General features: G+C 38.6%; 1 protein-coding gene across 1 annotated transcript in view; it reads right to left on the bottom strand.

Annotated features, from left to right (window-relative positions):
* reln (reelin) overlaps positions 1–23,970 on the bottom strand; it is a 1,039,407-nt gene that overhangs the window by 750,777 nt on the left and 264,660 nt on the right. Inside the window, exons 8-9 of the mRNA XM_053500241.1 lie at positions 16,558–16,583; positions 1,215–1,229 (exon numbers count right to left, since the gene is read on the bottom strand). Coding sequence (XP_053356216.1) covers positions 1,215–1,229; positions 16,558–16,583 — 41 coding nt within the window. The remainder of the gene's footprint in view (positions 1–1,214; positions 1,230–16,557; positions 16,584–23,970) is intronic.

Below are 23,970 nucleotides of genomic sequence, written 5' to 3'. Positions count from 1 at the left end.
AAGGATGTCTTGAAACATAATGCAGTAACACTATAAGCCCGCAATCTTATTAACGTTAATTATCGCCAGCCGGCACGAATAGGCAGCTTCGTCCCTTTGCCGCCGATTCAGGGAGCCTACAGGGTGTGAGTAGCGATAGTATAATTGGGCGCACACCCATCACAGACACACGCCGTGAAAGAAAGTAAAGATGAGGATCATGATGCTCAACATCCCGTAGCCCAAACCCCATTTGAATTAAATTAACAAATATTGTAGGTAAATAACAATAGCCCACATTTAGAAAAGCATTTTTATTTATGTGTTATTATGTGTTTTAGGCGTTTCAGGTGCCACTGTTCTGATGGCTCTTTCAGAGAAAAACATTCTGAAACATTAAAATTGGGGAGAGGTGCATTTTAGTTTCTCCGAGTTTAAAGGTGAGAAAAGCTGATTCACACCTGGGAAAGGTGTATTTTTTTACATTGCAAAGCACACACAGTAACACTGCAAGAACAACAACCTAAAGTAAATAGAAATAAGAGATATATTATACTATAACCATATTATACAAAGATAGAAGTGTGGTTTTTTTTTATTCTAATGTTCTATTCTAAAGGTCTATTGTCCCAGTTATTTCTATATTTAAATTTCGATCTCTTTAAATGTAATTTTTTTCATAGTAACAATAAACTGGTACAAACAGAAGCCATATATCAGTTTATTCTTTGTACAAATAAAATCGTTAGCTAGTGAACTTAATTACCTAGTAAAAAAAATATATATATACACTCCCTTGAGCTGTTGTTAGTGCTTGTTTGGCCAGTCAGTTCTCTTGCTGTTTTCCCCGACGCAATCATAATCATCAGTCTACTTCTGCCAGTGCGGTGTTTCTTAACCCCACCCCCGTTAAAACAGCGTATTTAGAGGCTCGACTGCGAGAGGTTGTGCGCGCGCAGGCCATTACACAGCAAAAACATGTTAGTATATTACAGGTATGACTGAAATAAAGCGGCTCACATCGGCATGCGTTTCGCACAGTGCCGCAAAGACAACCCTTATTTAACATGTGCCAATCATATCAATCATAAGGAGAAGCGACATATATTTGCCGCACCGCAACTCACTTTCACTTTGCACAAGGCAATGTAAATAGTTTGGTGTATATTTAAAGCGCACAAACACAATAAAACAATAATATTTTAGATACATAGATCTTTGTAATTTTTTTGCACACACGTGTGGGTGCGCTACAATAATAATAATAATAATAATAATAAATTCGGAGCACTACTACTACTACTAATAATAATAATACTGAATGGAGAAAGCGCAGTTAAATAAGTATCATCAGTAGAGAAGAAAATAAAAAACAAATACATATCAGTATTTACAGTTTCAGCTCGACGCATTTATGAGCTCTGTCCCTTGCTGTCAATGGCCGCCTAAGACAGAGAACACATTTTCGGCTTCAGTAGACACACAATACTTCAGACTGAAACACAACTTCCCCCTACAGGTAATGAAGGGCATTTTTACAGCTTGCCGCGGCAAGTCGCGGGATCACTTTTCTGGAAAGGTGCGTTTTTAATGGCGACATCTGTAACCAGGAGACCCTTTAGACCAGAATACTACAGACCATGTTTTTGCTTACTGTTTATTGGATGACCATTTGTAAAATTATACAGTTTATGACCTCATGTTACGTTTCTGGCTACGTTTTTGTGTATGCACTTTTTTGGTTTTGGTTGCTTGATTGTAAATACATTTTGTATATATTTGTATATAATTCTGCTAGCTTAGTAGGGACTTAACACCATTTTGTTTACACCTTGTTTTTTCTTGGTGTGTGGTTAGGAAGGGAGTAAGCGAAGTATTGTGTATTTCCATTTCTTTACTTTTGATGCAGGTTAGTTGTTTCACTTCGGGACTATGTAAAGAAAATTTTGTTTATTGTTTTGACTTTGTCGGCTTCTGAAGCTTACAGCCCCCTTTTTGGGATTTGCTTACGCACTTTTGTAAATAAACATTAAGCAAACACACTTTTGGTCTCATCCAATTTTTTTCTCTTCTTTTTATTCCTGTTATGGCCTGATCTAGACCAGGGTGTAACAGAATGTCACAAGAGCAGAGTTTTAGATTTAATCCTATGGTTTAGTTATGAAGCGAGCACCAATTTTCAGCAAGGTATGTAGCTTTGCTTGCTTGCTTGCGTTGCGTTTTATTCTTATCTGATGGTCCAGCAAAGGAAATCGCAGCATTGCTTATTGGTTGATGCACTGTTGCTGAGATCTGTCGGGGAAGCCGTTTAATGATGTGTTGGTTAATAATGACGTGGCTCTGGAACTTCATTTGGGGGTTTCTTCATTGCAGGACTTTGGAGTTCTGGCACTAAGACTTGTTGGGAGTTATTGAAGCGTGGATGACCCGGTCGCTTGGTGGTGCGATGGTGAAAAGACGAAAACAAGGAGCACGTGCAAGGGACGAAGCATGAGAGATGAACTAGTAAGTGAACTTGCCTTCTTCGGACGACATGATAAGGTGGTTCGGACCTTGGGCTTTTACAATAGTTAGTCAAGTGGAATGTCTATTACCGGCAAAGGCCAAAATAAATCAGTCGCATTTCATGTCATTAATGAAATGACGGCCAGATGGTGCAACGTGTTATTTTTTTTCTTTTATTTCTTTTTTTTCGTATTGTTCCTGTGAAAGTTCCTCGTTTGTTTGTATCAGGGTTTAAATTACATTGCCTTTTCTTGTTTATTCTAAATAACAACATTAACAAATTTTTATGCTTTAATACTACTGGATTTTTGCCTTTTTCAGTTTTTTTGCGCTTTTTTGGCGAACGCGGGTATCATCTGAGAACAACAAGCGCAATCCATCACCAAACAACTAAACTCTGACTCAGGTACGTTATCATGTCTAATATGCAGCTTGTTCAGTGTGTAGAGTGCAGGATGTTTAGACAATCTTCCTCCGTCGTTAGTGGTAATTTTACTTGTGATAGGTGTGTGTTAGTGAGCACTCTGACGGAGAAGATATTTACATTTACATTTGGGCATTTGGCAGACGCTCTTATCCAGAGCGACTTACAAAAAGTGCTTTAATGTTTACATAATTGGATACATACTTACACTGGGTTAACTAGGTTAATAACTAAGTGCCATTAGTCCAACACAACTAAGAAGAGGTTTTTTTTTTTTTTTTTTTCGGGGGGGCGGGGGGTTAGTCCAAGTACTGGAGAAACAGATGAGTCTTGAGTCGTCGTTTAAAGATAGTCAAAGTCTCTGATGTACGGACATCTAGAGGAAGTTCATTCCACCACCTAGGTGCCAGAACAGAAAAGAGCCTGGATGAATGCCGCCCTCGATCCCTGAGAGATGGTGGGATGAGGCGAGCAGTGCTGGAGGATCGGAGGGAACGTGGTGCAGTGCGTGGTGTAATTAGCGCAGAGAGGTAAGTGGGTGCTGGGCCATTTTTAGCTTTGTAGGCAAGCATCAGTGTTTTAAATTTGATGCGGGCAACTACAGGAAGCCAGTGCAGGGAGCGGAGGAGTGGGGTGGTGTGGGAGAACTTGGGGAGGTTAAAAACGAGACGTGCTGCTGCATTCTGGATCAGTTGCAGAGGGCGAATCGTGGACAGAGGCAGTCCTGCTAGGAGTGAGTTGCAGTAGTCCAGTCTTGAAATAACAAGGGACTGAACAAGCACCTGAGTAGCCTGTGAAGAAAGAAATGGGCGAATTCTTCTGATATTGTAAAAGAAGAAATCGACAAGAGCGAGTAAGGTTAGCGATGTGTGGGGAAAATGACAAATGATTGTCCACGGTTACCCCAAGATTGCGGGCGGTGGCTGAAGGAGTGATTTGGTTGTTGTCCATGGATATCACAAGGTCTTGACCTGGAGATGAGTCACAAGGGATAAACAACAGTTTCGGTTTTACTTAGATTAAGCTTCAGCTGATGAGCAGCCATCCAAAATGAGATGTCTGCCAGACATGCTGAGATCTGGGTGGAAACCTGAGTGTCAGAGGGAGGAAAGGAGAGAACAAGTTGGGTGTCGTCTGCATAACAGTGGTATGAGAATCCATGCGATGATATGACCTTACCAAGAGACCGGATATCAGCATTAGAGGAGCGCATCCAGACTTTAGAGAGGGTTAGAGAGTGTGAGAGCAGTGGTATTCCTGTAGCGGACAGTCTGGGTGCCGCAGGCGGAGATAACCAGCCCCCGACCCCGGCATTAGAGACCTCACAGCGGGGCGAGTGGGTGACGACTCGGCGGCATACTTGTTCAGCCAAAGCTAACGCTAAGGCTAGCCCACCGGAGCACACCTATTCTGCGCTTCACGTGTACAACAGGTTTGCTCTTCTCAGTGATGCACCAGCTGAGAAATCTGAAAGAGCTCTGGTTATAGGAGACTCTATACTGAGACATGCGAAATTAGCAAGGCCTTTAGGGGCACCAGCAGCAGTGGTTAGGGGTATCCCGGGAGCCAGAGCACCGGACATAGGAGGTAATCTTAGGGCTCTAGGACAGCACAGGTTCTCTAAGATTGTACATGCTGAAGCTAATGATATACACCTTCATCAGTCAAAGGTTAGTAAGAATAATTTTTCAGAGGTGTTTAAACTAGCGAAGGCGATGTCCGATGACATCTCTGGTCCCATCCCAATGAGACGTGGCGACATAGCTTACAGTAGGTTATGGTCGCTGAACCGCTGGATGTCCAGGTGGTGCTCTGAAAACAACATGGGCTTCATAGATAATTGGAAGACCTTTGAGGGCAAAACTGGCCTGTTAGGGTGGGACGGTATCCATCCCACTCAGGAAGGTGCTGCTCTCATTTCTTGTAGCATAGCTCATAGTTTTAGAAAAGGCCTAGTTAATCAGTGACAATCCAGAGCCCAGGCCAGGGAGCAGACAGAGACAGGCTAAACCAACCGTCTGCTAGCTGCATAGAGTTGTCACTCAGGGTTCACTATGTTGAGACTGTGTCTGTTCCCCGAGCTTAACAAAAAATTTAGAAAGACTTAGAAAGTCTGTTTTAATAATTTAATTAACATAGATATTACAAACTCGGATCATACTGAATGTGCAGCCAGCACCTCTGATCTGAAGCTAGGACTGTTAAATATTAGATCTCTTGCATCTAAAGCAGTTATTATTAACGAAACTATCACAGACCAGGAGCCTCATGTACAAAGACTTGCATTGAACTTATACTAAAACATTGAGTACAGACAAAGCTGTAAATGTGCGTACGCAGTAAAAAAAATCTGATGTATGGAACACTGCGTACACGGAATCCCACGCATATTCTCTTCGTATATCCGAATTACCATGAAAGTGAGCGCACGTGCATTTGTCTTCAGGTGGCGCCTATAGCAATGTGCGTGCAGTCGATCGCTCCGATTACATTAGGAAAACTGGCGATCGCTGCAAATTGCGCTTTAATGTTTGGCTGGTCAACTGCATGGTATGGAAACCCCATATACCTGCTAGACATGCGGATGATCCCTTCCCATACAGCTGGCTGGAGGGTAGCTCTTGGAAATTTGAAACGACTAATAAGCCAGTCATCATCGTGGGCCAGAAAATCACTGTGATCCCTAAAAATGCGTTCCCTTCAGATTTGGCCACTGATAATGTCCTCTAATAAGGCCAACACTGCCATTGCCATAGACTAAGGGTTGTATACATTTGCAAATGGTTTTATATGTGTTAAATCACATAATTGGTAGAAAAATATTGTGTCAATTAACCCATTTTATCATTTATAAATTAATAGCAACGTTTTTCACATGTGTTGGTGCAATACTTTGTAGTGTGCAATTTAACATAATTGCCTCTAGGAGTCGCCAACAGAAAATAAAACAAACACACACAAGAAATACACGTACGCCAGACATGAAGTTGGCGTGGAAGAACGCACATTCTCGGTAATTTCACTGTTAGCAATTCCGACCGTAAGCATGAAAACTGGCGTAAGCAAAGTTTTTGTGCGTACACAGCGTTGATACATGCGTACAAAAACACAGATTTAAATTTAATGCATTTGAAATTTTCTATAGTAACATAAAGTCAGCTCAGACGATTCCGCTAATCATCATTTACAGACCCCCAGGGCCGTACTCTGAGTTTCTCTGTGAATTTGCAGATTTCCTCTCAAACCTAGTTGTTTCTGTAGACAACGCATTAATTGCTGGAGATTTTAATATTCATTTTGAGAATCCAGAAGCCCCTCTGAGAACAGCATTTATGTCCATACTGGACTCAGTAGGAGTAAATCAGTGTGTAGTAGGACCCAGTCATAAAGCAGGTCACACTTTGGACTTAATATTATCCTTCTGATTAAGTATAAGAAACATAATTACAATTCCACAGTCTAAAGTTATCTTAGATCACTGTCTTGTCTCAAATAAAGTGTCTCATAGTAATAATGTATGCACAGCACCACGCTACCGCCTTAAACGTACATTCACATCAAATACCACACAGAGCTTTATCGATAATCTCCCAGAGTTATCAACTTTGATTGGATCGCCATTTGACTCCACAGAACTCAATCAAGTGGCTGAATATCTAGAGTCAACACTTCATTATAGCTTAGATAATGTAGATCCAGTTAAAAGAAAAATTATTAGAGATAAAAAAACTCGCTCCTTGGTATAATCACCACACACGCACTCTAAAACAAACCGCTCGGAAATTAGAATGCAAATGGCGTGAAACTAAATTGTTAGTTTTCCAAAGAGCATGGAAGGAGAGCATCCTGAACTATAGAAGAGCTCTCAGTGCTGCTAGATCAATGTATCTCTCCACTCCTATAGAAAATAACAAAAATAATCCTTGAATTTATTAGGCAAAAAATTCAGGCTTTGAAACCAGACAATTTAAGTGATACAGATGATAAATTAATCACATCACATCAGAACCTAGAATACATTACTCCCCTTGAAGCGAGGGAACTAATTTTACTCATCTCCTATTTAAAATTGTCAACCTGTGAATTAGATTCTATACCAACACATTTTCTCAAGCAGATAGTTCCAGCAATAACAGAACCCCTGTTGTAAGTAGTTAACTGTTCACTCAGCAGTGGGTAAGTTTCTAAGTCCCTTAAATTAGCAGTTATTAAACCACTAATCAAGAAACCTGACCTTGACCCCTGTCAGCTTTTCAATTACAGGCCAATATCAAACCTCCCCTTTATCTTTAAAATTCTGTATCACAGCAGCTATGTTCATATCTAAATAGGAATAGCATACAAGAACTGTATCAGTCAGGATTTAGGCCTCATCACAGCACAGAGCCAGCACTCGTTAAAGTAGTAAATGACCTCCTAGTGGCCTCTGAGCAGGATTGTGTCACTATACTTGTGTTACTCGACCTCAGTGCATCTTTTGACACTATTGATCATAGTATTCTCCTTCACAGATTAGACAATTTAGTAGGAATTAAGGGAATGGACCTCTTATGGCTCAGATCCTATTTGACTGATCGTTATCAGTTTGTAGATTTAGATGGTGACCATTCCTCATGTTTTCAAGTTGAGTTTGGTGTTCCACAGGGTTCTGTTTTAGGCCCACTGCTTTTTTCCCTTTACATGCTTCCTCTGGGCAACAAAATTTGTAAACATGGTATTAGTTTTCATTGTTATGCTGATAACACACAAGTATATGTTTCAGCAAAACCAGATGAGAAAAACTAGTTTACTAACGTTGAGCAATGTGTGCAGGACATAAGAGATTGGATGTTAATTAATTTCCTTCTGCTTAATCCTGATAAGACAGAAGTTCTAGTCATAGGACCACAAGCAGCTAGAAGAAAGCTTTCTGATCACACTAATTTTAAATGGCCTTTTTGTTCCATCAAGTGCAACAGTAAAAGACCTCTGTGTGATTATAGATTCCAGCCTTTCATTTGAAGCACATGTAAATAATATCACCAGGATAGCAATCTTTTACCTCAGAAATATTGCCAAGATAAGAAATATATTGTCACCAAATGATGCAGAAAAACTAGTTCATGCTTTTATCACGTCTAGGTTGGATTATTGTAATGCCTTACTGTCTAGTTGCAAAAACGTGGTTAAACAAGCTTCAATAAGTCCAGAATGCAGCAGCGAGAGTCCTTACTCGAACCAGAAGATACGAGCACATCACCCCTATCTTATCCACATTGCATTGGCTTCCTGTGAAATTTCGCATCGATTTAAAAATACTACTCTTGACGTATAAAGCATTATATGGAACTGCTAGTGTCTTACAATCCGCCACGCCTACTTTGATCAAAGGATGCAGGCTACTTGTCAGTATCGCATATTATTAAAACTACAGCAGGGGGCAGAGCTTTACCTTACAAAGCCCCAAAGTTATGGAATAGTCTTCCAAATAATGTTCGGGACTCAGACACAGTCTCAGTGTTTAAGTCCAGGCTAAAAACCTATTTATTTAGCCAAGCATTTTTGTAAATAGATTAGCCTTAAGTAAAGAAGCAGATCTGGGGGACTCATGGACGTAGAGTATTACAGTGGTTAATCAATCGGAATGTAGGTCCTACCGTCGCCGCGTTGGGCGTACACCCATCACACGCGCACGCCGTGGCAGATCATCATAATTGTCCTAAACTTGTATTTCATAAGGTTTTCCGAGCGGTGGTACAGCGGAACGGGGGTCATTATTTACTATTAAACATTAAACAAATTTACAAAACTTAATGCGTGCGATTAAGCGCTGATTCTATGTAGGAAAGTAAAGAAGAGGATCCTGATGCTCAACATTCCGAAGACCAAACCCCATTTAAATTAAATTAACAAATATTGCATGTAAATAACAATAGCCCACGTTTAAAAAAGCATTTTTATTTAGATTATAAAAATATAATCCTGCATCTGTTTAGGTGTTCCAGCTGCCACTGTTCTAGAATTCAAATTAAATCAAATCTTATTAGGATCAAATTTAAGCACAATAAATGTTAACAAAGTGAGCCTTTTGATTTTATCACTTGTAATTAGAAAAAAAAGCGTGTATGGATTTGTGTCAGTTTTAAGAGTTGTTTAGGCAGGAATGCGTGTGTATACAGCTCAAAACCTCCATCAGTTATTAAAGATAGCGGCTATTTAGAAAACATGCCCAGTGATTTCTGAGCTTCAGGAAATCTCCCGGCGCTCTGCGCATAACACCGGGCCGACTCATGTCGGAAAGAATTTATAAACGGTTTCTAAACATGGGCTATTGTTTTTTTACTTATAATATTTGTTAATTTAAATGAGGTTTGGGCTCAGGACTTCGACTCGGCATCGTGATTCTCCTCTTTAATTTACTCCATAGTTTTAATCAGCGCTCAGCCGCATGCATGGAGTTTTCCAGAGCGCACCGGCAGAAGTAGACTAATGATTATGAACGCGTCGGGAAAACAGCAAGCAGACTGACTCTGACCATTTAAAAAAAATGTTTGCGTTCATTTTCTGACGCGCTCAAGTTCACCAAAAACAATACAGAACAGCGCAGCTTATTTGCTTTCAAACATTTATAAAATCACGTTTTTTCGTTATTGTGAGTGCGCTTAAATAAAAGTTGAGTCTTATAAAGGCATGTAGTCTTATATAGTTTTATTATATAGTTTTTGCACATTAATCAGAGTCCTCATCTGTTACATTTTTGAGGACAATAGTTTCCTCACTCACCTAATCGCTCCTCGCTCACTAGTTAGGCGGCCCCCCCCTTTAGATATGCGAAGAAGCGGGGCTGCGGAATTAAGCACGAATAGTGAAGAAGAGCTTTTCTTGCTAATGATCCCGGGTTCATCCGCGCTATAAAATACTCGGGGTTTGTTGGTTTACAGTGGATTTTAGTACGCGGTGTGAGTGAGACGCGCGCACACAACGCGGAAGTGCGGCATGCAAACGGGGCAAATGGAACGCGTCCCAGAGACTTCAAAGGAGCCAGCGCGAGCAGACGGAGGCAGGAGCTGCTGTCCGCGGATGGCCGTTGTACTCGTATTTTATAGCGCAGGGTGCAAACCCTGGATCATTGGCATGGATGAGCTATGTCCAGCTCTGTACCAGCATGTCATGTGGGCATTATAAGACTAAAAAGTGGCAGCTGGCACGCCTAAAAATAGACGCAGGTTAATTTTTTATAGTCTAAATTAAAATCCTCCTCTTTAGTGCCTCCTATTCCTATTAATCCTATTGTTCTTTTAGTGTAACTGCGTGCGCTTACAATGCCAGACAACATTCAAATGCAAATTATTCACTCTCCCCAAGTGTGAATCAGCTGTTCTCACCTATACATATTAACCTATACGTTCTCACCTAAAGTGTTTAGGTGAAATTCCACCTATACAAGTGTGACAAATATGCAAAGAAAAAAAATAGGAAGGGGCAAATACTTTTTCATGGCACTTCACATGTAGTCAGATTGTTCCACTGGGCTGAAACTGTGGCAGGTGGAGTTATAGCACTTTTCAAATCACACTTACTATACACTGATATGAATAAATTTGAATGATGAATGCTACGTTAATATGATCTCGGGCTTGCTCCACATTATAAAAGCAAAGCGCAGAGTTTAGTCCAAGATCAGGGAAGTACGTGATGTGGTGGAAATAAGGCAGTTGCGGTTCTACACTGAATTGCTCCGCGGGCAAGACTCCCACCCCCCAGCCCCCCCGTCAGCGCCACTTCTAACCAACCAAACTCCCTGTCTGAAGTCTGCTCGGTCTTGTTAATTTGTTTTAAAACCCCCAATCCCGTGAATTCCCCCAGCAGCGAAACCGGTTTGATGACTTCACACCTGTTGTAAAGGTGAGATGGGGGATTACAGTAACTGTGGGTGCGCTTCACCTCGGAGCGCGCTGTCGCGTTGTATTCAATGAATAGACTAAAACTAAATCATGTTTCCTTCAGCATTGGAAACAATATTGTATTAGGCTAACTTTATTAAAGATTATAAACTTTGGTATTCTTTGTCCACACACGTGGGCAATTTTTAGATATTGATCCTTTCTCGATGCAGCGAATTTTCTGAGCAAATTAATAATAATTTCCATAAATGAAAAGAAGGAAGAAGAAAAGGTTACGCAAAAATAAGAAAAATCTTTAGAGGTAAATGCTGTGAAATGCTTCAAATGAACAGATTCTGCCTATAACAGGTCAGGGACAGTGAGGCTGGATCCAGCAGCTCACCACATCCCACATCATAATACATGCTGATGATGACCAACACGTCTCCCCTGATCTACCAGAGCCAAGGAAAAAGAATGGCAATCAAACAAAATAAAATTAGTAGCAGCATTAACTTGTGCTAGTCATTATGATGGTGGTAAATATTAATTGAAATAATGTTTCTCAGCATTATTTCGTATTAATATTGACTACCATAATAATTAAAATAAGTAACAAGTTTACTAGCGTGAGCTACTGCTGCTACTGATTTTATTTCAGCTTACCTGTTCAGTTTTATTGCCATTCCTTTTAAAATATTGTCTTTATAGATTTATATGTTGTTTGTCTTGATGTTCTTTTTTTTTTCGTTTCTTTGACCCAATATATGTTCAGTGATACTTCAAATAACATGTTTAAATAGCATTGATTTCTGTATTGTGTTATATTTTTATACTAGTAACTGGTGTTAAAAATGTATCTCTACATTAATGAGCCAATGTATTATGGTGTGGGCTGCTGTGGGCCAGGAAGTCCAGGGCCACTTTTTGGTCCCAGTCCGCCCCTGTAATAACGAATGGAGAAAGCGCAGTCAAAGCCCGGGGATTCTGTGTTCCGCGGGGGCCAGTCGTGAATAGCTGACACTCAGTGACAGCCAATGAAATTGAAGCATTTTTGCCGCTTTCCACGTGGTGTGGCGTTGCTTAAATAATATCCGTATAATATCCGTATATCCTATAAAATCGTCCAGACCCTGGTTCGAATCCCGCTCTGGGTGAAAATGTAATAAATGTGAATCCTTTGTTTTACACTTTTTGCTTATGATAATCATTAAATTATAGCAACTGTGAGGTGAGTGCTAATGTGTTTCATAGCTTAAGCAAAAAAAAATTCTCAATTGCAAACATGCATTCAGTACTGAAGCATAAGTTAATAATGTAATGGCTATATATATGGCATTTTAGCGAATAGCACCAGCATATTGAGCATTGGCTGGGAATCGAACCCGGGTCTCCCGCATGGCGGGCGAATCACCTACCACTGAGCCACCAGTACCCGTCTGCGTTTAAAACGCATAAAAACAATAAAACAATACTGTTATAGGCTAACGTCATACATCTTTGTAGTCCTTTTGCACACGCGCGGGTGCGTTACAATAATAAGAATAATAAATTCGGAGAACTACTACTACTACTACTAATAATTCTGAATGAAAATGATGAATAAATACATAACAGTTTGAGCTTGACACGTTTATGAGCTCTGTCGCTTGCTGTCAATGGGCGCCTAAGAGACATAACATTTTTCGGCTTCAGTAGACACACAATACTTTAGACTGAAACACGACTGCCCCCTACAGGTATTGAAGGGCATTTTCACAGCTTGCCGCGCGCAACTGCGGCAAGTCGTGGGATCCCTTTTCCGAAAACGTGCGTTTTTAAAGGCCAGATCTGTATTAAAAAATTTGTTATATATATATATATATATATATATATATATATATATAAGAATTAACCAAATAAAATGAATCAATATGTATTTTCCATTTGTAAAAAAGCATAAAAATCATGGGTTGTGTATGGAGTGATTAAAAATAATATAAGGCATGTTATAATAAGAAAACTTTATCTCTTCCATTTCAGTGATTAAAAAATGCTAACAATGTAAATTTTGGAATCGCCAGAAGGTCAGTGGTCCGAGCACAACGTAATAATCTTTGTATCCTAAAATGACTCGTGGCATGAATCCACACGTAGCACTTCAGTTTCAAATAATCATTCAATGCTGAACACAAACAGCAAAAAGGCATAATAATAATAACCAGAATAATAATCAATGATCAAATAATAATTTGATAACGAATGACTAAAATAAAGCTGCTCACATTGCGGGCGCTTTTACTTTTAAAAAATGCAGTGTTTATTTAGCAAGTATAAATTTGTGCTCCATTGTTTTTGTTTTTTTTGTTGGTACTAATTCTACATTTAGTTTGCTTTGCAGAAGTTGCCCCTCTTTATAACAGATGAATATAATGACTGAAACAAAGCTGCTCGTATCGGCTCATATGAGCAGCGAGATTAAAAGTGCAAAATAAAAGCATGTACAAAAAACAGTAGTTACATTTTGTTCTTAAAATACTCTGATTACAAACAACAAGACAGCACAATGTATGTCTGTTAATGGCTGAAATGTAGTTGTGAATAAGCCTTTTAGCAAATGTAAAATGTTCGTGTGAACCCATGGCGCGTGTGCGCTCTTTCACTTTGCAGAGTTTTGATCAAAAGGCAGATGAACGCGCGCCATTCATTCCCAAAAATACAACAAACACAAATCAATAAATAAGCGCTGTGCGAAACGTACGCCGATGTGAGCCGCTTTATTTTAGTCATAATATACTAACATATTTTTGCTGTGTAGTGGACCGGTTAGCGGGATGATGCCATTCAGCTGAGAGAGAGGTCCTGGAATGTTTTTAATTGATTGCTCTCTTTGGGGGCCTGTTCATCCCTACACTGGTTTAAATATTAAATAACTAAATCAAATAAATGATATCATAATTGCTTAATTGATTTAGCTAATTTTCCAGCACACCTGCAATTCTCAAAAGCCCTTGTGCAATTTTCATTATTTTTTTTCCAGGTAGAATAAAGTTTTTCCTGCACAACAATATTGTCACCCGATTGGTCAATAATTACAAAAATATCTTTTTACTAATAACTGTAAAACAGGTCAACACAAAATCTGTGCTAAATAAGAAAATTTTCCAATGATTGACCTTACTACACATCCCATCTTCAGGAATGAACTGGCTACAGTTTTTCATTTACATTATAAAAACTTGTTAATTTAATGGTCTGACAAACAATCACAGATATGCTTAACAGTTAAAAATGTTGCATGTAGAAATAATTTTCTTCTTTAGGGCAATGATTGTGTCAATTCCAATAGGAAAAGTTAATCTATCTTCTTCATGAACAAAGTAGCTTTCCTCACTTAAGTAAAAATAATTATAACTTTTGTTCTACCTCATATATCTGAAAACTCAAATGCACAGTTTGAAGTCTGAAGCCCCCTCTTTAACACGTTTTAGGCCGACTTCTACGTAAGCACACATATATTTTGTAATTATCATTAACCTATGCTTAGTTTCTGTCATGGTAATGCCTAAAAAGAGTTGAAGTCATGTATTGTACAATAATCTTTGTCCATGGCTTCTCTTTTCTTAATTTGTGTGTCTTATTGACATTTATGTCCTGTTTTGTGCTGACATTATGGATGTGATGACAATAATTACGTTCCGTAGTCTGTCTCTTATTAATTTTTTTTTAAATGTAGCATAGTGAAAAAACATTACAGCATGGTAAATAACAATAAAATCATTAATAACAATATCCCTATATACCTACAGTAGTTAGTCAACCAGAATGCCTATCACCGCCATGGTCACCGCTGCAGAAAAATGACAGAGGCCAAAATAAATCAGTCGCAAAAAGTCATTTGTAAAATGACCACCAGATGACGTAAAGGGACATTAGCAAAATGGCTTCTAAAAGTATCTAGAGCTCATGTCATAACAATATATTGTATCAAAGAAATACTACACTGATAACTTTCACATCCGATTACTTAATACAATAAAAATAAAAAAAATCAGAACAGAGCTATTGACATTTACTATACGTAAATTTAATAATGAGTTAATATTTAATAATGAGTTTAAAAAAAATCAAACATTGGTTAAATGTTGTTTAGTTCAATTTCACTAGAAGACAATTTTATTTGTACAAAGAATGAACTATTATATAGCCTATCTCTATTTGTATCTGTTTATTATTTCAACAAGAATTAAATTTGTTACAGGTAAAGAAATCAAATTTTAAATATAAAAATAACTAAGAAAAATTAAGCAAACTTTCAGAATAGAAAATTAGAATGAATCAAATGTTGTAAATCTTAAACCACAAATTATAAAAGATAATTATATAATAAATCAATAAAAAAAAAAAACATGTAAAAATAAAGTTTAGAACTGGCAAAAAAATAGAGCAAAAACTATATTTAATATTGTAAATGTCGGTGTCCAACAGTGGTCCTTAGTGAGTGTCCAGTGTGAGTGTCCTTGACCTGCTTGCTGTCTAGTCTGTATGATGAGTTTTTTTTGTGATGATCTCCACTATAAACAAGTTGTTCATGGAAATGAACTATTTAAGTTCAACGATCGCAGCAGCGCTTTAACATCACAACCATTTCATTACCAAAATAACACATTGACAACCAAACATATGAAAAAAACTACAGTGCTCAAATTTCTATCTCCTATTTAAATGTTTGTATACTATGTATTAGGGCATTCCACAAAGGGGAATGGATTTGACTCACAGACATACAGTACGTGCTAAATTAGAGACGGTAAAAGTCCAATAACACTGGTCTTAAATAGTTGTTGGGTCCCATCCTACCCACATGCATAGGTTAAAATGCTGTGTGGTCTTTTTTTAAATGCTAGGCTATAACTTTTTTTGAGGTTTCTGCCACACTATTGACCATGACGATGATTTCCCCTGAAATGAACATCAAGATCAGGTTTCTGTGGATAGCAGGACATCTTTTCTCTGATATCAGGACATTCTTGATACAGTCAGGTGTTCATGTCTCTAACGACACAATCAGATGACATTGTTGCTCTCATCGCCTGATTCCTGCAACTAAACACCAACTATATTGAAAGTTACCAAGTAGGTTATGTTAGTATTTGTTTCATATAAAATCTAGACTTTACATTAATCTGACATCGAATAAATGTTATTGTCACACACACTCGCTCCGCGACCGGCACTAGGACCCGGAAGTGATATGGTTGCGACCCAGGAAGCATAAAAGAAGACGAGATGGCGCAGCACATCGCTCGGTCATTGAGTTCGTCCATGTTGGTTCAGATGGTTGGTCAGCCATTTTGTGAGTACTCACTTTCTTGGTTTTACTTTCTGCTTCGAGTGTGTGTTTATAGGACGCGGGTTAAATTTGTGTTTTTCCCTTGCTCCCCTTTTGTAAGAGTCCTTCGAATAATTAGCGTGGTTATCCTGCCTACTCGCTTGCTTCCGCGTTTGGGTTTACCATCCACGCTACAAAGGGCTAACCGCTAACCGCTTCTTCTGGTCAACCCGGGTTAGTTCCTGACAAAATGACAGAGCCTTTAGCGATTAACCCAGCGGATCACTCGCACCTTTGCAATGTGGTGAACCAGCATGCCAACGCGCTCCGCCACGGCACCATCCAGAGAGGGTGATGAGTAAAAGACGGCTTATCACCCCCACTAGACATTACGAAAGTTTAGTCATCCCCTTTGGACTTTGCAACGCCCCCGCAGCCTTCCAGCAGTACATAAACGATGTTCTCCGGGACGGGACATGCTAGGCCGGTGGGCGTTCCTTTACTTAGATGACATCCTCATTTACTTCCTCACAGTCAACAAACATATTCAACACGTTAGGGCGGTCCTAAAGAGATTTCTAGCCCACCAGCTGTACTGTAAGTTGGAGAAGTGCCCTTGTTACGAGCGCTCCACCACGTTCCTGGGCTTTGTCATCTCGCCCCAGGGTTTCTATCGTCGCTTTCTCTGGGACTACAGTACGGTTGCAGCACTATTAACCACCCTAACACGTCCATCATCTCATCGCTTCACCCTTAACCCCACTGCCATTCCCGCTTTCAATGAACTTTGCCACCGCTTCACCACCGTCCCTATACTTCTCCACCCTGATGCAAAGAAGCCATTGTTTGTGGAAGTAGATGCCTCGGATGTGGGTGCCGGGGCTGTTCTCTCCAAGCGAGGTCCAGATCAGAAACTACACCATTGTGGTTTCTTCTCCCAAAAAATTGATCCCACTCAGCAGCGATACTGTGTAGGGGACCGCGAGCTGTTGGCCATAAAATGGAGGAATGGCGTCACTGGCTCCAGGGCGCCAGGAAACCATTCATCATCTGGACCGATTGTCAAAACCTTATCACTATCTGGAAGCTAAATAAGCTAAACCCAAGACAGGCACGGTGTGCTTTGTTCTTTGAACATTACAATTTTCACCTCTCATACTGCCCGGGGTCAAAGAACACCAAGGCAGACGCCCTCTCCCGCCAACATGAGGAAGACATCCCCCAGGCAGACCTTGCTGCTGTCCTACCACCATCAAAGATCATCGCCACACTTCAGTTGGACCTGAAAACGAGGGTACGCCAGGCACAAGCCACAGAGACCGAACCGGCAGGTGTGCTGCCTGGACACGTAGTCCGCCTGAATGGGTTCCCAAAGGACATCGCATCGGACAGCGGGCCCCAGTTCACTGCCCGGTTCTGGAAAGCCTTCTGCCATCTGATCAACTCCACTGCAGTCTGTCATCTGGATACCTACTAATGGTCAGACAGAGCAGGCCAACCAACTACTGGAGTGCTATTTAAGATGTTTTATCGCCGATCGCCAGCGCTCCTAGGCTCACTACTTCATCTGGGCGGAGTTTTCTCACAACCTCCATATTTCATCTGTCACAAAGCTAACCCCATTTACTCACTTTTTTTGATCATTAATCCTTAAGAGAATAAACTAAGGCCTGAGGCCTCAATCTATAGTTATATAGTGCCACTCAGCAGTAAAGCCAGCAAATGCACAACCGTAATGCATTTGCCAGGAGAAGCGGTGGTAAAATTATTATTCTAGTTGAGTTCCATCTGTATAGTGTTGTATACTCACTAGGCCACAGTAAAATTTTAACTTGCGAGAATGTGCTGACACAGAACAAATAAACAAAAATGTAAATAAATAAAACTGAATAGAACTAAATAATAATAAAAATCCTGTTAAAACTGCATAAAAGATACTCAGGATATAATGTAATGTAATGCGTATTTTACATGCACATGTATATATAACTGGTATGCTTATACTAGAAATGCCCAGGTTCTAGAAGGGGCACAAAGTTTATGTGAACATTCAATGAACAGTCAATGCATAACAGTAATATATTGTTTGTTTGATACATAGGGTCTGATTTTTATATTGTTAGCTTAAAAAATATTTATTAAATCTGCTCTGTGTTGGCCTACACTGACAGATAAAGCAAGCTGTTTGATAGGAGGAGGATTGTAGTGAAAGCACTGGGTATATTAGCTGTTATTGCTTGTTAGTGAAAAATTGCTCACAGAACAGGTACAGAGGGAGTAACGTCAAATAGCCACAGCCGAGTGAAAGACATGCGCTGCTCTATGGAGGGCGTGATCCCCCCGCCCTCTCCTTCCAAAAAGGTATGTCAAGATTTCACAAAAAAGCCCATTCAAACCCTATTTATTTATTGCCTATTTATTTATTAAACCTGGTTCCACTACTAAATTGCACTTTGTTTTTAAGAACACGTTAACACAAGCTAGCAATTTAGGTGCGCTGAGTTGCAATCACATGATTTTAAAAACACACCCCACCAACGCCGAACTGACGCTATCAGACTGCACTACATAGATAAAGATGGCAGCTTAATGGGATATTCACTGTAAATTGTGTTTTGTTTTATACATTTTTTTAGGGTAGTTTATAGCTTATTTCCCAGCACCAGCAGCGGTCAGGTGTAACTTTAGATAACTTAATGGTCTGTTTACCAAGTCTGGAGTAAACATTACAGCATACAAACTCACAATGTCACTTCTATTCTCCTCAAAAAGTTCCAAGAACGTCAAAAATACTATTAATGTCCCTATTACAAAAGCTGCACTACCTAATGAAGAGTGTTTGTGCTTTCTAAAAATGCCTTCAGAATCTGACTGAGTGTTGTCTGGATAAATTTAGCATTTATTTATTCTTTGGGCAAGAGTTAATCTGCAGGTTATTTCTGTGACTGAAATATAATGTAATGCAGTTCATGAGGGACACAAGCTGAGGGTAGATGTACAAGAGCTAGCGAGCTAAATGCTCATAACCGGGTTTATATTTCACACACTTTGGCTGTGACTTTGCATGGTACTGTAGCGTGAGCGCTTAGTTAACAAGCTGGATAAAGACTCTGTAGTGTTTATCAGTTGAGGAGTGGGGGAGGTGTGTGTGGGGGGGGGGTGTTTCAGTGCTCGGTAAGTTATAGTTTGGCTTTAGAGATTAACTAATGCTCATATACGAGTGTTATATCGATTAAATTATTTGTATAAAAAGCGCATTAAGTAAATTCTCAGTTAATTTAGTGCAGAGGATAATACAGATAGACAGTGGCTAACGCTAACAAAGTTCAATGGTTAACATTAGCACAGGGAGTTTATTTACATTCCAGAATTCCTAAAAAACAGTATTTTTTCACTCTGTGTTATAGATTTATAAATATCTTTTATTTTTATTACAATTAGATATTCTGTAAAGTTTATTTATCTTTGTCTTCTCTAAATTACCCTGTTCTCTTTAAGCAGAGCTCCGCTGTGGAGGATGGGGTCAAACAGGTGACGGTTGACCTTTTGGAGCTACTGGAGGAGCCTGAACAAGCTGTTGAGGAAGCTGTAGTAGGAATGACGTCACAGTGCAACAGCTTTAGAATGATGTTTAGTCTGGTCTATATTCTGAACATAGAATTGCAAAACGTCTGAAACTTTGGGGGAAATAAAGACTTAAACTGTTCCATATTTAATAGTTTTTGAAATAGATATTTTATTATAAAAAAGTGAGATAGAGACTGATAAGCAGCTTTTGTTATCTGGGTATTTTAATGACCTTTAAGCAAAAATAAAACATGTATTTACATGTTTTATACAAATTACTGTTTTAACTTTGACTAGTTTTGGAAGAATAAATTGTATTTTTATTGTCGTGTGCGCGTGTTTTAATTGTTGGGGGATTTTTGGGTAAAACATTTACTTGAATCAACTACTTTAATGGGCAAAAACAAGAGACAACTTTGTTTTAAATGGTCTAAGAGTTGGGCCAATAATAATAATAATTAATATTATTACTGGTCATAGAAACTAATGAAAACAACAGTTAAACATTTGATCATCTATGCTAGTTTGTGTTTGTAATTATGTGACCCATAATAGTTTTTTCTCAGTATAAATATTTTTTTTAGTTTTAAGAACTCTATCAAAAGAGCAAAGACAAAATTAGAAGGAGTGGAAGGTGAGAAACCTCAATGGACAGTGAGTATGACTGTTACTGAGTATGTTTGTGTTAAAGCCAACAGAGAAGTGCAGGAGTGCACACAGGCACCTCTCCATCCACAAATGCATTAACTGTTGTCTTGTAAATCGTTAATTAAACCTATGAACACAGCTGTCCTAAACACAAGCGCAGACATCAATTTAATATCAGGTTAATATTGTGCACAATGATAACATTGTTTATTTTGCTAAATAAGGTAATAAACTATATTTAAAATAAAACAAACCAGGAAGTAAGTGTTTTATACATTAAAGTACTTTGTATAACCAAGTGCCCTAACAAACATAGCAACAGTGTACATTACAAACAAATTGTATGTGTGCTGGGGGGCAGATTGGAAGGTGAAGACAAAAGAGGGTCAGAGGTGTGAATGTACATCTCTGCTTTGCTCTTCAGTCTGTGTGTGTATTTGTGTTTTAGTTTCCTAGGGGAGCATTTTTAAATTCAGTTTGTCTGAATCTTTATAAACGCCAAGTTGAGAAAAGCATGTTTGAGAAAACGACAATAATTATTAACCACTTGATCATTTGCGTCTCTGCTATTTTGTGCTCAAGTGCCCCCCCAAAAAATTTCTTATTTTTTTTTAGAACTTCATTAAATGATAAAAATGTGAGAAATCTCAGTGAAGAATGTACTGACTGCCCCCACTACTAACTGTTAGATGGTGCTAAGATGTGTTCTTTCATCCTGTCGGCGCACAAATGCGTTTGTGTTAAGAGATAAGATAAGATAAGATAAACCTTTATTAGTCCCACAAGTGGGAAATTTCTTTTGCCACTGCAGCAAGTGGACAGTACAAAGTTAAAAATTAAGAAACAACAGAATAAAGTAAAATAAGATTAAAATAGGGGAAATAAAATAACAAATACTAACAGTATAAATGTATACTATACAATCTGGCTATAAAATATGGACATCTGTGTAGTAAAAAATATTTACATAAATATATATTTAGACAATAAATAAACACAGTTGACTAAGTAATATTTTTGTACTCAATGAATATATGTATACATACAGAGAGTGAATGACAGGCATTTACAGTAATATTCTAAATGTTTTAAATGTTTTAAATTGCACTTTGCCCAGTTATGGTGGTTCCCCAAAACAGAAAGAAAATTTGCACGTTCCACCATAGTATTGCACATGACTGGAGATATTGCACATCACTATAAAGTTTAAAATGTTCCTTCATAATATTGCACATAACTACAATGGTGTATTTGATGTGTGCGTTTGCTTGAGCGTATGTGGTCAGAGTCTAAGTTGTACAGTCTGACAGCAGTTGGTAAAAAAGACTTGCTGAATCTCTCCTTCCCACATCGTGGGTGCAGCAGCCTGCCACTAAAGGAGCTGCTCAGTGCTGTCAAATACTCCTACATGGGGTGGGAGATGTTATCCAACAGGGATGACAGCTTAGCCACTATTCTCCTGTCGCTCACCACCTCCACTGGGTCCAGAGGGCATCCTAGAACAGAGCTGGCCCCTCCGAATCAGCCTGTTCAGTCTCTTTCTGTCCCCAGCAGAGATATTGCTACCCCAGCAGACCACACCATAAAAGATGGCTGATGCCACCACAGAGTCATAAAAGGACTTAAGAAATGGGCCCTGCACTCCAAAAGACCTGAAGCCGACTCAGACAAACCTGACGAATGCAGGAGCACACACACACACGCACTGGTGGCACTTTAACCATTAGTTTTCAACATTGTCTTGTAAATGGCTGATTACACCTATAAACACAGCTGTTTAAAAGAAATACTAAACAGACACATGGTCTATTTTCTCCGGACGTGAAATACATCAATAGGTTAATAATTTACACCGTAATAACATTAGTGCAGAAGGATCTGAAGAGACTTGTCTCTATTATATCATGACTTTGAGATACACAGAATTATTTTTTTTTATTTTATTTATTTATATAACTGTAGACAGTGTTTATTTTGCTGAACATTACAAAACAGCCATGTCCATTAAAACAGTGCATCTTTAAAAACTATATTGGTTTCAAGTCAGAAGTAAAATAATGAAAGACTGAGAAGCTGCCGTAAACTTGACCCTAAACAGCCACGGGCTGACTTTAACAATAATAGTTTATTTTTCATATTTAGGTTTTTTTAAATATATTTTTAAATGTTTAAATAAACATTTCAGGGTATTTGTTGTGTCATCTGTTTACAGCATTGGCTGATTTTGGGATTAAGACCCATGGGTTACATTGAAATATTTTTTATTAGTAATAGTAAGCCAGGCTTAAGAAACCTTGGAAATATCACAATATAAGCCTTCTCTCGCACACCCGCTCTCTTTCTTACTTTCTCTTGCACAAACACACACACACACACACAAATAACACATGAAATTGCATAAAACCAAATGAAACTAGGGCAAAAAATATAAGCAGTTAAAAAAAATACAGTAGTATACTGTAGGTGATTCCTGTCATGCGATAATAGGCACTAACCCTCTGGAGCTGTTTAGTTCTTTAAGTATTGTTTTTAAGTGTGAATGTTTATGTGGATTTAATCTGTCTCTGCTGCCACATCTATTCACAGTTGTCATAAATGTTTAATCATTTCTTTACATCAGATCTTTGATAGGGGAACGTTATGCTGGTTCAAGCATAAATTACATTTTAAGCTTTACTTTTTAGCAAAATGTATTAAACGGAAATAGATAAAATACTCCGTAATGTAAAATACTGCACATAGCCCACATTTGTATTCCACACCTATAGATAAATTACAGATGTTACGGGTGTATTTAAGGATTATTAAGGATGGCTTGCAGTAGTATTGCAATATGTAGTTTAATGAATTAATTAATTAATTAAATAATTAATTAAAAATAGCATAATGATCATGGGTTGTGTATTGAGTGATTTAAATCTGTTTTATTAATCTTTTTTCTCCTTTTTTTTACCACATCATCTATGTATAAAACTATGGTGACAGTGTAAGAACTGCCTATATATTGAACATTGTATAAGGCTGCTTGGACACTGCAGTTAACTGTAGCAGTCAATGCTTCACCTGGCGGGATTATACAGCATTGCAACCATTTTTTAGAAGGCGCATGGGGGCGTATATGCAGCGGGCATCGTTAACTGCGTCATCGCGGGGGATCACATTCCGTGCGCAGATCGTGCATGGACTTGTCATGGTTCTGCCATGGACCTGCCATGCTCCAGGCAACTGTTTGAGGTGGCTCCCACTGTAGAAGGGCCCCTTAGCAGAATTTTGCTTAGGGTCTCAGAAAGGAAAGGTCTTGCTCTGTATAGATAGGTGTGTGCCTTTCCTAATCATGTCCAATGAAATTAGTTTGTAAAAGCATATCAAGTTGTAAACGCATTTCATAGACCAGAAATAAGAGAAGAATTCACCAGAGCTTAGGTGAAAGTGTCATAACAAATATTCTGAGTATGTACTGTATGTACAGTAAATGGAATATTGATGTCCTTATTTTAAATGCAAATTAACAAAAGACTAAAAACACTTGTTAATATGCTATTGTCACACAATGTAGAATGATGTCTAGATTGATTTGAAAAAAGTATGTGAATAAATTTTAAAATGAGTGTGAATTATATAGAAAACCTGAAAGGGTCTGAAAACTTTCATAAATTGCAAGACAACAGCTGTTA

The sequence above is a fragment of the Clarias gariepinus genome, chromosome 7, assembly GCF_024256425.1.
Source record: "Clarias gariepinus isolate MV-2021 ecotype Netherlands chromosome 7, CGAR_prim_01v2, whole genome shotgun sequence".
In the NCBI taxonomy this organism is placed as follows: Eukaryota; Metazoa; Chordata; class Actinopteri; order Siluriformes; family Clariidae; genus Clarias; species Clarias gariepinus.
The sequence above is the reverse complement of the archived record's forward strand: the minus strand, read 5'-3'. Positions and strand labels throughout refer to the sequence as shown.